General features: G+C 44.5%; 1 protein-coding gene across 6 annotated transcripts in view; it reads left to right on the forward strand.

The window, feature by feature from the left end:
* Window positions 1-12,359, forward strand: part of NF2 (neurofibromin 2 (merlin)) — a 96,495-nt gene that overhangs the window by 67,192 nt on the left and 16,944 nt on the right. For 5 of the 6 annotated variants that reach the window (XM_006894764.1, XM_006894766.1, XM_006894767.1 and 2 more), the window contains 6 exons: window positions 900-1,034; window positions 3,843-3,917; window positions 5,171-5,284; window positions 7,916-8,038; window positions 8,901-9,118; window positions 11,320-11,425. The exons of the other annotated variant lie outside the window; for it this stretch is intronic. In XM_006894764.1, the coding sequence (XP_006894826.1) occupies window positions 900-1,034; window positions 3,843-3,917; window positions 5,171-5,284; window positions 7,916-8,038; window positions 8,901-9,118; window positions 11,320-11,425 (771 nt within the window). The remainder of the gene's footprint in view (window positions 1-899; window positions 1,035-3,842; window positions 3,918-5,170; window positions 5,285-7,915; window positions 8,039-8,900; window positions 9,119-11,319; window positions 11,426-12,359) is intronic. 6 annotated transcript variants of the gene reach the window in all.

Raw genomic sequence — 12,359 nt, forward strand, 5'->3', positions numbered from 1 at the left:
TGAGAGATATTGGCCTATAGTTTTCTATTTTGGTGCTGTCTTTTCCTGGCTTTGGTATCAAAGATATGTTTGCTTCATAGAATGAATCTGGGAGGGTTCCGGAAAAGTCCCTGACAGCAGGTTATCCTAATGCAATTAACTGTTTGATTGAGGTACTGCCATATATGCAAGTCATTTCGGCAATCTACTTTTCCAAGATTTAATTATGAAAATTTTAAGTGTACAGATTTTATAGTGAGCACCCACATCCCCACACCTGGATGCTGTCATTGACATAGGACAGCACTAGCTTCACTGCCTTGATTGTTATTGTTGTGCACCTTCGAGTTGGAACTGACTCCTATCTGAACTGTGTTCAGAGGCTGTAAATTGCATAGGAGATTGACCATCTTTCTCTCATGAAGCAGCTGGTGAATTCAAACTACCTACTTTTGGGTTGACAGCATGACTCCAGTCTCAACTCTTAGTGTTTTTTTTCAGGTCAAAATATTTAGTTCTGGTTTTTTTAGTCTCCATTTCTGATATAACCTGGTTGTTAAATTAGAGTTTGCGCTTTCGGTGCATATATTGCTTTTGTAGCATTCATCTTTAACATTTCTCTTGCTATAAACAATTTAGAGTTAACAATACTTAGATTGCCTGTACTTTTGCCATCTAGTCGGTGACAGCCCCCAGCAACCTCTCCCTGTGACAAGTGAGTCACAAGAGCAGGACGCCTTTGTCTCTACCTGCCCCAGTTTGGGAAGCTCAAGGCCTCCAGGGTTCTGACACAGCTGTGACTTCTGTTGGGACTAGTTGAAACTTGTCACATGTAGCAATGTGCGCTGGGTTCTTTGAAAGTTGAATAAAATCTCAAGCCTCCGCTGGAGCTGACAGTTAATGTTCTTTTTTCTTAACAGAATAAAAAGGGCACAGAACTGCTTCTTGGAGTGGATGCTCTGGGACTTCACATCTATGACCCTGAGAACAGGCTGACCCCCAAAATCTCCTTCCCGTGGAATGAAATCCGAAACATCTCATACAGCGACAAGGAGGTTGGACACATCTCTACTGCAAATGTCACTGTGGTCCAGGGACAGACCGAAAGCCTTCTCAGATCCATCCCTCTGGCCAGAACATCCCCTGCTAGCCCACCTTCTTAACAGGAAAATTCCATAATTCCCAGCCCCTCGGGTTGTGTTTGTGATTTTTATAGTATTTAGAGCATCATTTTTCTTTTTAATTTTTTTTTATACTGGTTTATTTACAAAGTTTGAATACATTGTTTTTCCACTCAGGAGCTCTCCCATTTTCTTCACCACTACCCATCAAATTGTACCACTCTATGATTAACAACTCCTTCACCCATCCTTACCCCTCTGCTTCCACCCTCCTCCTGAGGGCATCATTTAAGTGCACTATTAAATGACAAGAAGCTCAACCTGTCAGAGCCCCTAAAAACAGAATGCAAACAAAAAGAGTAACATTTTTCTCATTACTTGTCTATTTCTAGTGAGAAACTCTTCTTTGTGTTTTAAATTTGGAATAAACTGAGCCCCTTCTTTGTGTCCAGAGCTTGACACATATAGTAGAGAAATATGCATATGTTTTTGTGTACATATCTCTCTCTCACCAGTGATAAAAATGAGTTTATAAGGCTAATACACTTTCAAGAATTTGAGAATAATTACGTTTGAATCACTTAAATCCGCACTCATGGTGATAGACTATTTCCATACAAGATGACCTTTCTCAAATGAATCAGTCCTCCCTCCCCTTTCCCCTTCCCCTCCACTTTCTCTTCTCTTCCCTTCTATACAGATTGAGCTTCTTTCTTTGAAACTCTCTGGCTTTGAAGTTTTTGTAAGTCGTTCACCTAGGAGATGAGCTTTGAGGTATTTCTTTTTAAAGCACTTACTGTCAAAGCTCCCGAAGCGTCAGGGCAGTAGATATGACACTGTTTGGTGGATTTTCATCTCCAATTTCATAAAATATGTTGATTGCACATGCGCACACTTATGTGAGAAAGCTCCCCAAACACTCATAGTTCAAAGAACTCAAGGATGAAAGTCTCCCCTAGTGCAGCTTGACTCAATAAACGCTAATATGCCCTCTCCAGAGGCTAGACACCATCATGTTTTATCATGTCAGTAACTCATGCAGTAAGAGGGCCCCAAGCTGACTTGACATAATAGGAAGTGGTCCTGGTAGTTTTGCATGACAGGCGAGCTGTCAAAACAGAAATGTTAGTTTATTTTAAGTGATCCATTGATTCTTTTCTGTGCCCTGGCATGGCACAGAGCGGGTGGTTCCCCCACTTCTTGTGCTTTCCCACTGACAGCTCTAGGTTTGACAGCAAGGCCAAATATAAGCTCCCAGAATTTACAAGTAGCAGCCTACAAAAGAGCCATGCTGCATGTAAGGTAACCTGTGCTCCATGTGTTCATTCTAGTTTGGACAGTACAGCATGTGAAAGAAACTCCCAGAATGCATCTTCCCAAGCATATTAATCTGCTTGACAGGCCTTTCTTCGGAATGAGTATTCATTTTTAAGTACATCATTGAAATCTGATACCTGTTTGGTCTCCTCAGAAAAGGCTGAGAGCAGTGGTTACTCTTTGTGCTTTCTATGCTTCCTGAAAACTCCGTTTTCTTTTCTATTATTATTTGTTCTTACATTTACTCTGGGCTTTCTATAAATACCTTTCCTCAGGGAGCTCTGGTGACCTAGTAGGTAAGGGAGTTGTGCTGCCAACCCAGAATCAAGTGGTTCAAATCCACCAGCTGCTCCTCAGGAGAAAGATGAATTACCACCTCCTGTGTGACTTATAGCATCTGAAAAACCCATTGGAGGGTCAGCTATATGAGTTGATTCCGACTCAACAGCAGTGAACTATGACAACAATAATAGGTTTCATTAAATTATTCCTGGGTTTAGAAACTGTGGGTGACTCCCCGAATTTTGTCGGATTAAATCTAGTCCCTCTTTTCTTCCTCGCCCCCAATCCCCTGCCTCTATCTTATTTATGCTTCTGCCCAAACCTATTTATCACCTGAATCCTCTGTTGTTTTTCTTCCAACATCATCTCCCTCACTCTCTTCCCCATGCAGACACACACACGTACAATGCTTATTTTTTCACCATTTCTGTTTTCATTTCTTTTGCTTGAGCTATGCCCCTCCATCCTACCTTTTTGCTTCTTTATCATATTCTTTCTAAGGCCACCTTAAAGTCCTCCCTTACTACTCTATAAATCTATTCTGACTTCCCAGGACATTGGTGATTTATATCACATAATGAGGCACTAATTTATCCTTTAATTTTTTTTTTTAATTTTTGTGTGTGTGTGTACCGTCAAATTAGATCTGACTGGTACAGGAGGAGATTGTCCCTCCTTTCCCGGCAGAGCATCTGGTGGATTCGAATCGTGAGCCTCTGGGATTGTAGTTGCAGCTCCTTGGCATTAGGCCACCAGAGCTTCCCTAATTTTTTTTTAAAGTAATTGACTGTTAAGTCTTTTTTTTCCAGCTAGACTGGGGCCTTCATGAAGGCAGTTGTCCTCCCAGTGTTGCCCTTGAGGTTAAGTCCCCCAAGCATTCTTCATTCAGCTCCTGAGCATCCTTTCAACACATCCACACCAAGAATGGTGACAGAGGAGCCACATGGTAGAATCTGAATTTGCACAGCAATTTCACTGAAGTGATAATCCTCACCTTGGTTTAGAGCCGGGCCTCCAGAAAGCAAGAATCTGCCTTTTTTTATGCTGGCTCTTTGGCAATATGTTTGCTAGTTTTTGTGAAATTTTTGTAGTTCATAATGACAGACTGTTTGCCTAAAATAATTTTCTGCTTCCTTCTTTCAGTTTACTATTAAACCCCTGGATAAAAAAATTGATGTCTTCAAATTTAATTCCTCAAAACTTCGTGTTAATAAGCTGGTAAGTTGCAATTTTTTTAATTACTGATACCTGTAATTTTCTAAGAAATTGAAACTTCTTTTTAAAGATTCACAGCACCATCTTGTACAGTGAATTTGTAGACCTTGAAAAATTTGTAGAGTGGCCTAAAGAGTCAATTCAAATATAATGAGAGATTTTTTTTTAATTATTTTTATTGAAGTACTTCATACATACAAAAAGGAGCTCTGATGGCCAAGTGGGTAAGGAGTTGGCACTGCCAACCCGCAAGGTTGACAGTTCAAATCCAAAATAAAAATGAGACTTTATAAAATGAATTTTCTTTTTCCTGAAGTAATTCATACATATAAAGGATTAACTGTATGTATATAAGATACAAAGGATGAAAGTGAATACCTGTACACCTACTCCCCGGCTTCAAGAAATAGTTACACTTCTAATAGATTAATGGGGGTAAGTGTGTTGGAGACAGTGAGCTTAGCTCAGGATAGGTCAGGGTTCAGGGCTCATGTTCAAAGTGTCACTATGAGTCACAGTCAGCTCCATGGCACATAACAACAACAGTGCTGTTTGAAAGGAACCTTGGTGGTGTGGTTAGTGAGTGCTTGGTTGCAAAGTGAAATGGTGGTGGTGCAAACCCACCAGTTATTCTGTGGAAGAAAGAGATGTGACAATCTGCTTCTGTAAAGACTTCCCACCTTGGAAACTCACGAGACAGTTCTGCTCCATCCTCCAGCAACACCGTGAGTTATCATCATCTTCATGGTGGGGAAGTTGACTTTTATTGGTCTGTGATCATAAAGATATTCTAAGGTTTTCATCTTCACATTAGAATCTGTAATCCTTTGGGAATTGATTTTTATGTGGTGTGAGGAAGGGATCTTACTTATTTCCCCAACATATTTTATCCCTGACACAAATAACTTATAATACCAGCCTAGTATAGTGAATAAGTCTTCCTGATCTGCAGAGCCACACACCTTGACTTGCAAAGAGATGCATCCAGAAGACACGATGAAGTGTTCCCTCTTCCTCTTTTCATTTGTAATTTTTTTTAATTTAAACCTGTTGGTGTATCTGAAGCATTTTGGTTTTACGTGTCCACACAGACCAGAGGCCGTTAGCACAAGCTGGATCTTCACATTTGTCTTCAGGTTGAGCTGTGCCCCTCCATCGTACCTTTTAGCTCGACCAACATGCTGTAGCGCTGGTGAGCTGGCAGGTCAGGAGGTAACTTCGTGGGTTTGATATTTCTCCTGCTTTCTTGACCACAGATTCTCCAGCTGTGTATTGGGAACCATGATCTCTTCATGAGACGGAGGAAGGCCGATTCTTTGGAAGTTCAGCAGATGAAAGCCCAGGCCAGGGAGGAGAAGGCCAGAAAGCAGGTAAGACCTTGTGTGAACTACCTTTGTCACCGCTTGCTGTCAGCCTTGGGCTGGGAAGCAGAGAGTGAGTGTCGGCTGGCAGATGTCACTTGGCCGTGGATACACCTTTTATTTCATTCCTGTGGAGTCTTTATTGACGGATGGCCAGCCGGTGAGATGTCAGCTCTGGAGATGAGAAAGAAACTAATTACAGATTAAAAAAAAAACTTCTGTAGTTATTCTAATGCCTAAGTTAAAAATGAAACTGGGTGTGATCAGCACAGCTTTGGGAGAAGAGGTGCGCCCATCCCTTAAGCTCGCTTGCTTGCTTTTCCTACCTGCCTGTCTCCTTCCCCTTTTCCCCTTTTCTAATTAGATGGTGATAGGAAGCGTGGCTGTATTTCGGGGGGCTTGCTGCCAGAATGCTAATTAACCTCCAGCCGCACTCCCCACTGCAGGCTGCCAGGGCAGTTCTTCCCCCGCAGCAGGAGGAACTGGAGCGAAGCGAGGCTCACTGGACAGGCTGCATTATTGCTTTCCACTCATAGACCATTTGTATTCGCCCAAACCCACACAACTCATTCGAACCTCACTGCAAGAATATCGGTTGTTTTTCGACAAACTACTAAATTACAGGCTGCTGTCCCTGAGACTTGCAGGCTTGAAGGTGTAATTACTAGTCCCTGTGCTACACTCTGGCTTGTGTACACTGGTGAGGGCCCCAGTCTGATCCACTGTATTTTTGCTTCTCCTTCTCTTTGCTTCCTGAAACAACCACTCGGGATGTGCTCTTTTGGGATGGAGCATGGGGGCTGGGTTTTGTCACACAAAGAAATGCTTCTGAGCCAGTCCAGGGTCACAGGGGCAACTTGAAGAAGAGGCCCTTCTTTCCAGCAGAGAGCAGAGCTTAGAAGTGAGAGATCTGAAAATACCAAGGACCACAGGGGCCTCAGGGCCCTGGCAATGAATACAATGAACACTCCACCCTGCCTAGTGTCAGCCCAGCCTGACCACCCTGCATCATGGCAGGTGGGGGGGTCCGTGGCCCAGGGAGGCAAACACTGCTCTTGAAGCCAAGTCTGAGACTTGTATGTGACTTTAGTGAATCACTTTTGTCATCCATTAAAGGAAGCTGATGATACACTTCCTTTCTCTGTCTCGGATAAAAGGACATGGCATACCTGGATGTTTTTGTAAGCAATGAACGAGTTTGCAAATATGGTGGAGATCTCAGAGAATGATAGATAACGCTGGAATAAAGGAGATTGTCTGAGGTTTTTTTAAGTGGAGAACAATAGGGATTTAATAATCCACTTAGGGTTCCCAGGTGATACAAGCATCAGTATGCTTGGCTGCTAACTGGAACATCCTCCAGTTCAAACCCACAACCTCCTTTGAATATATCAGTCACTGCAAGTCCTGGGACTCACTTAGGGCCTCCGTGAATCAGAACGACTCCACAGTAACTGGTAGTATTTTTTTGTCTGTCTGTTTAATAATCCACCTGATGGAAGCTATATTATGATGCTAAGTAGAAACCAAATTGACCAAGCTTTTCATTGACCTGCAAAGGGCCAATTAGAGAACCTAATATTTTATTGCTGGTCTTTGCATTATTCTTTCAAATTCCAATGGATTTTTTTTTTCTTTTTTGCTTACTATTTAGAAAAAGGAACAGTCTTTGAAATCTTGTTACTAGAGTTTAGGATGAGATTGGAGTGAGGAGTCAATAATTAAGCCTGCTTTAATGAATTATTTAAGGAGGAACTAGCACCACGGCCACTTCCAGCTTCTGCTTTGTGAACTCAGTCAGTACACAGCAATCATGGAGAACAGCCCTTGTTCTGCTTATTCCCCTTGTTAAGCTCGGCATGTGGCCCGTCTATTGCAGTGATGCAGAAGGCACAGGAGGTGGTGGCAGCCCTGTGCTGGTGACTGCAGGACAGGGGGAGCTGCGTTTCCTGCCTGGCTCCCGCCTGGCGCAGACCTGGCTCAGGAGTTGTCGCTGCACGAGGCTGTGAGATTTTGCGCCGTGACTGCCGCAGCTCCCCCCTGTGAAAGACATTGTGTGAACTACTGGTGCATTCTGTAGAACAGTTACGGCTTCTCCATCTTCTCCGGGCCCAAGGCGTGATTGGAGTGCTTGTTGATGGAATTGGAGGTTTAGGGAAGGTCCACAGAATTGCAGAATTAGGAGTGGCAAGAGTCTCAGTGACCACAGGAGAGAGCTGGTAGTGGGGCTCCATTTCAGCAAAGGCAGAACTGACATTATGGCCTCAGGTCAGCACTACATGAGATTTTCCAAATAAAAGAGAAGCTGACAAGGTAGCTATTACAACACATAGATATTTAGAACGCTGCCTCTATTTTTGCGGTAGACACTGGCTGCCTTGGTTTTTTTTGTTGTTTTATTTCTTCATTTACCACTAATTTTTTTTTTTCTTCTCTCTCTCTCTCTTCCCAAAAGATACAGCTTTCAACTTGCCAAGTGGTTTAGGAAGAAAGAGGATGGAGGGGGCAGGGATGAGCCTCCCTAATGGGAAGGGAGGAAAAGGGCGCCCTGGGTGACACAGGAGACCGACCGTCATGGGGATCTGTGGCATCCTAGGCCTGGGACTCTGTGACCAGGACGGCTTTCTCCCCCACTCTCAGATGGAACGACAGCGCCTTGCGCGTGAGAAGCAGATGAGAGAGGAAGCTGAACGCACAAGGGACGAGTTAGAGAGGCGGCTACTACAGATGAAAGAGGAGGCAACGATGGCCAATGAAGCACTGGTGATTCCCAAGGCTGGGCCCCCGAGGCTGCGTCAGACGGCTTTAAATCAGGGACATTGGCTCTGATTCTGTTTCCACCTAAGAACACTAGTACCTTTTCCTTCCGCCTGGGCTGACAGAAACAGACTGCAGCTTCATTTCTGTGCAGCCGAGTTCCACTCTGTCCGTGGGCTCATCTTTAGAGTGGGTCTTCTCCCCACTGTGGTGTGTAGGGCCAGATCCCTCTGTGGTGGGAGCTGTCCCCTGCACTGTGATGTTGGGCAGCATCCCTAGCCTCTGCCCACTTGATGCCCCCACTAGATGCCAGTACCACTCCTCCACCTGTGGTGATGTTTTGTTGATATACTCCACTGAGTCAGAACCAACTCGTAGCTGACCCTCCACAAGTTTTCAGAGATAATAAATCACACAGGAGGGGACTGCCTATCTTTCTCCCATGGAGCAGCTGGTAGATTCAAACCGTGTGCCTTTGGGATTGCAGTGTGGTTTCTTACCTCTACGCCTGTAGTAACGGTCCCTAGGCATTGCTCTTTGGCCCCGGGAACAAAATTGTCTCTAGTTTTGAAGCACTGATTTAAAAGGAAGGAAGGACAGTATCAGTTTCTTTTCTCCTTATAAAATATAATCCCGAGGTCAAGGTGTACTCAGAAAAGATGCTCTTTCTTACTGCTCTCCATCAGTGGAGACCTGAAATGTCCTTCTGAAAAATTGGAGGTCCAGCTTGTTATCTGTGTGGAGATTCACTGTGGGGTGGGGGTGGGGGTGGGGCACTAAGTGGCAAGGAATCTGAGTCTGGCCAAGGCCATATATTGCAGGAGGATAGACATGTGGTCATCATTCCAGCTGACAGGACTCTTTGCAGATGCGCTCTGAGGAGACAGCTGACCTGTTGGCGGAAAAGGCTCAGATCACCGAAGAGGAGGCCAAACTCTTGGCACAGAAGGCTGCAGAGGCCGAGCAGGAAATGCAACGCATCAAGGCCACGGCCATCCGCACGGAGGAGGAGAAGCGCTTGATGGAGCAGAAAGTGCTGGAGGCAGAGGTGCTAGCACTGAAGATGGCCGAGGAGTCTGAGAGGAGGTCAGCAAAGGGGAATCCACCTCCCGCTCGGCCAGGGCCCTTCCCTGAGTCAACTCAGCTCAGCTGTCTAAGCCGTTTCCCTATCTTCTGGGCCAGGGTGAGGGCTCTTCCTTGACAAACCAGGCAAAGATTTGAGGCTGGCACTTTTAGAAGAGACTTGAACACACACTCCTCACATGACTTCCATGGTATCTTTGCAAAAGCCCCTTTCCTTCCACTTCCCCCTCCCCTACCTACCTCCTCAGCCCCTCTCCTTCAGATAGCCATGTTCTCAGGGAAACCACTGAGCATGTCCACAGATGGCTTTTAGCTGAGGAGATCCGAGAAGTCTCTTTCAGCACTAAAAAAACCTAGTTCTTCTACCCTTTTTTATAAATCTTTAGAAAGCTTGGATGACCGTGAATCTTTCTTCTTGAGTTCTAACTTTTGCTTCTTTTTTTTAAACTTTTATGTTTTAAATCATTAGTTTTGTTGTTTGGGGTTTTTTCTCCTGCTGTGTGCCATCAAATTAGATCCAACTGGCACAGAAGGATATTGTTCCCCCTTCTCCAGTGGAACATCTGGTGGATTTGAACGGCTTCCCTTTGGGATTGCAGTGCAGCTTCTTGCAAGTTGGCCACCGAGCTCCCTTAAATCATTATTATGACTGAATCTTTATTGCATGGTCACTCAATTTCAGAATTGCTTGTTGTTGTTTTTATTGTTAGGTACCATCAGGTCGAGTGTGACTCAAAGACCCTATGAACAAAAGATTTAAACCTTGTTCTATCCTGTGCCATTCTCACACTTCCTGACACACTAGAGCCCATTGTGACAGTCAGCATGTCAACCCACCAGGTCGATGGTCAGTCTTCCTATCCTTCCTCGACCCTCCACCCTTCCCAGCATCATGTCTCTCTCCAAGGAACAGCCTGAAGTATGTGAGGTGAAGCCTCATCATCCTTGCCTTCAAAGAGCACTCCAGCTCCACTCTCTTCAAGACATATCTGTTCTGTTGGCCATCCATGGGATGGTCAGTGCTCTTCTCCACAGCTCAAAGGCAGTATTCCTTCTTCTGTCATCCCTATTCATTGTCCAGCTCTCAAATGCATTGCAAGTGATTGGAACGACCATGGCCTGAATCAGACGCACCTTAGTCCTCAAACTGACATCACTGTTGTTGATTACCTTCAAGTCGAGCATGACTCATAGTGACCCTATGAACAAAAGACTTGAAGCCTCTCTACCACTATCAACATTTATTAAAGTTCATAGGGTTTCTGGAGGCATGTTATTTAGGACATGGATGCCACTCCTGCTTCCAAAATCATTACTCCTCAATAATTTGGAGAGGTCCCTAACTGCAGACTTTCCCAATGCAGTAAGTCTCCTTCTTTCCTGACTGCTGGTAACAAGTGTGGTTAGTGCATAAATTTGAAGAATAGTCATGTTGGTTGATGAGTTCCTTTTTAAAGTGTCCAGATACTGTCCTATCACTGACAGTGTTGTATTTCAAGATCTTGAAATGTTCTTTTTGACAATAAATGTAATACCGTTCTTCAGTTTGTCATTTTCAGCATAGTAAAGCATATATGATTGTTCCGTTTAAAAAATGGCCAATCCTAGTTCACCAATCTTAATGTATTCCATTTTTCACAGCTTCCAAGTTTTCCAAATTCATATTTCATACATTGTACTTTCTGATTATTTCATGGCTGCGTAAATGTTCTAAGCTCAAACCCTCACTGTCATCAAGTCCATTTTTTACTCATGGGGACCTTCTCTCCAGTGGGTTTCTGAGGCTATAAATCATAAGGAGAGAGAAGAGACTGCCCCTTTTTCTCACATGGATGTGCATGGCCTCTGGATTAGCAGTAAAACATGGGGGACTATACCTCCAGAGCTCCCTACATCTCGGTTCTTCTCCTTTTGCAGCAATTGCAAAGATTCTTATGTGACAGTTCTTTCCACTGGCTTCCCAGCTCTTCCAATTTAGATTTCTCAGTTGAAATTGAATCCAGGAATGTTGTCCTTGCTCTGAAAGTTCGGATTCCATGCAGATGCCCTTATGCAACTCCACAGTCCTCACTTGTCTTATGCAACTCCACAGTCCTCACTTGTCTTGTCAGCTGCCATCCTCTGGATCAGTCTAAGACCCTCCTCTCTGGAGCAAGGGTTTCTTCCCTCCACTACGAAGCTAACAGCTCCAGTTTTCCTTGCAGGGCCAAGGAGGCAGATCAGCTGAAACAGGATCTTCAGGAGGCCCGAGAGGCAGAACGGAGAGCCAAGCAGAAGCTCCTAGAAATCACCACCAAGCCCACGTATCCGGTGAGCACAGGCAGAGCGGCTCGCTCCTTCCCTGTCCCCCGACGCTTTGCTGTGACAGTGCCTTTCCGAATGACTATTCAAGCAAGTGCATGTCAGAATGAGTGACACAGAGAACCAAGAGCGAATGTCCTTGGTCTGCCAACTAGCCTTGAGCTTAGTTAACTGCCATTCTACTTGCCTATGTAACAGACAATAGGGCCTTTTCTCATTCAAAAGAATGTTTTGCTTTTTCTAAAGCCCCCGTGGTTAAGAGAATTTGCTCATTCGCTTCTTAATGCAAAGCTAAATATAACCTTCAGCAATCAGTGTGTACTGTATACTACCACTGTAGTCCTGTGTATCTCCAAGTGGGTGACGGTAGTACAAGAACCAGCTTTCAACCTTAGTTTTGGGACAAGGAATAGCCACCATCGATTCCAAGCAGAGAGACCTTGTAGAACTGCCCACAGGATTTCCACAGCTGTGAACTTTTGCAGCAGTGGACTGCCACATCTTTCCCCTGCAGAGGGGCTGATGGCTTCAGTTAACTTTTCAGTTGGCTGTCAAGCACTTTATCCACTGAGCCACAAGGACAAAGAGGCAGGCTGCCATTAAATGGAGTCACAAAATGAATAGAAAAGGTTTTTTTTTCCTTTCCTTTGTACATTCAGTTCAGCAAACTGGTTTACACCTCCATCCTAGGCCATATACCTCCAGGGCATTCTTAGCCTCATGACAAGTGTTCATAGAGTGCACTGGGCCTGAGAGGAGGAGTACTTTGCTCAGCCTGGAGGGTCAAGAGAAGTCTAGGGGTGGCCCCAGGAATGAGCACTGAGGGGTGAGTAGGAACTTCCTGGTGGGGAAAAGATGCACATAAGGCCTGAATATGGAGATTCTTGCTTGTTTATCATTGTTCTTTTTGGTACAGCACTTGTCTGTCCGTTTGCTGTACTGA

The sequence above is a fragment of the Elephantulus edwardii genome, unplaced genomic scaffold, assembly GCF_000299155.1.
Source record: "Elephantulus edwardii isolate Elephantulus edwardi_28Jun2011 unplaced genomic scaffold, EleEdw1.0 scaffold00151, whole genome shotgun sequence".
Lineage (NCBI taxonomy): Eukaryota > Metazoa > Chordata > Mammalia > Macroscelidea > Macroscelididae > Elephantulus > Elephantulus edwardii.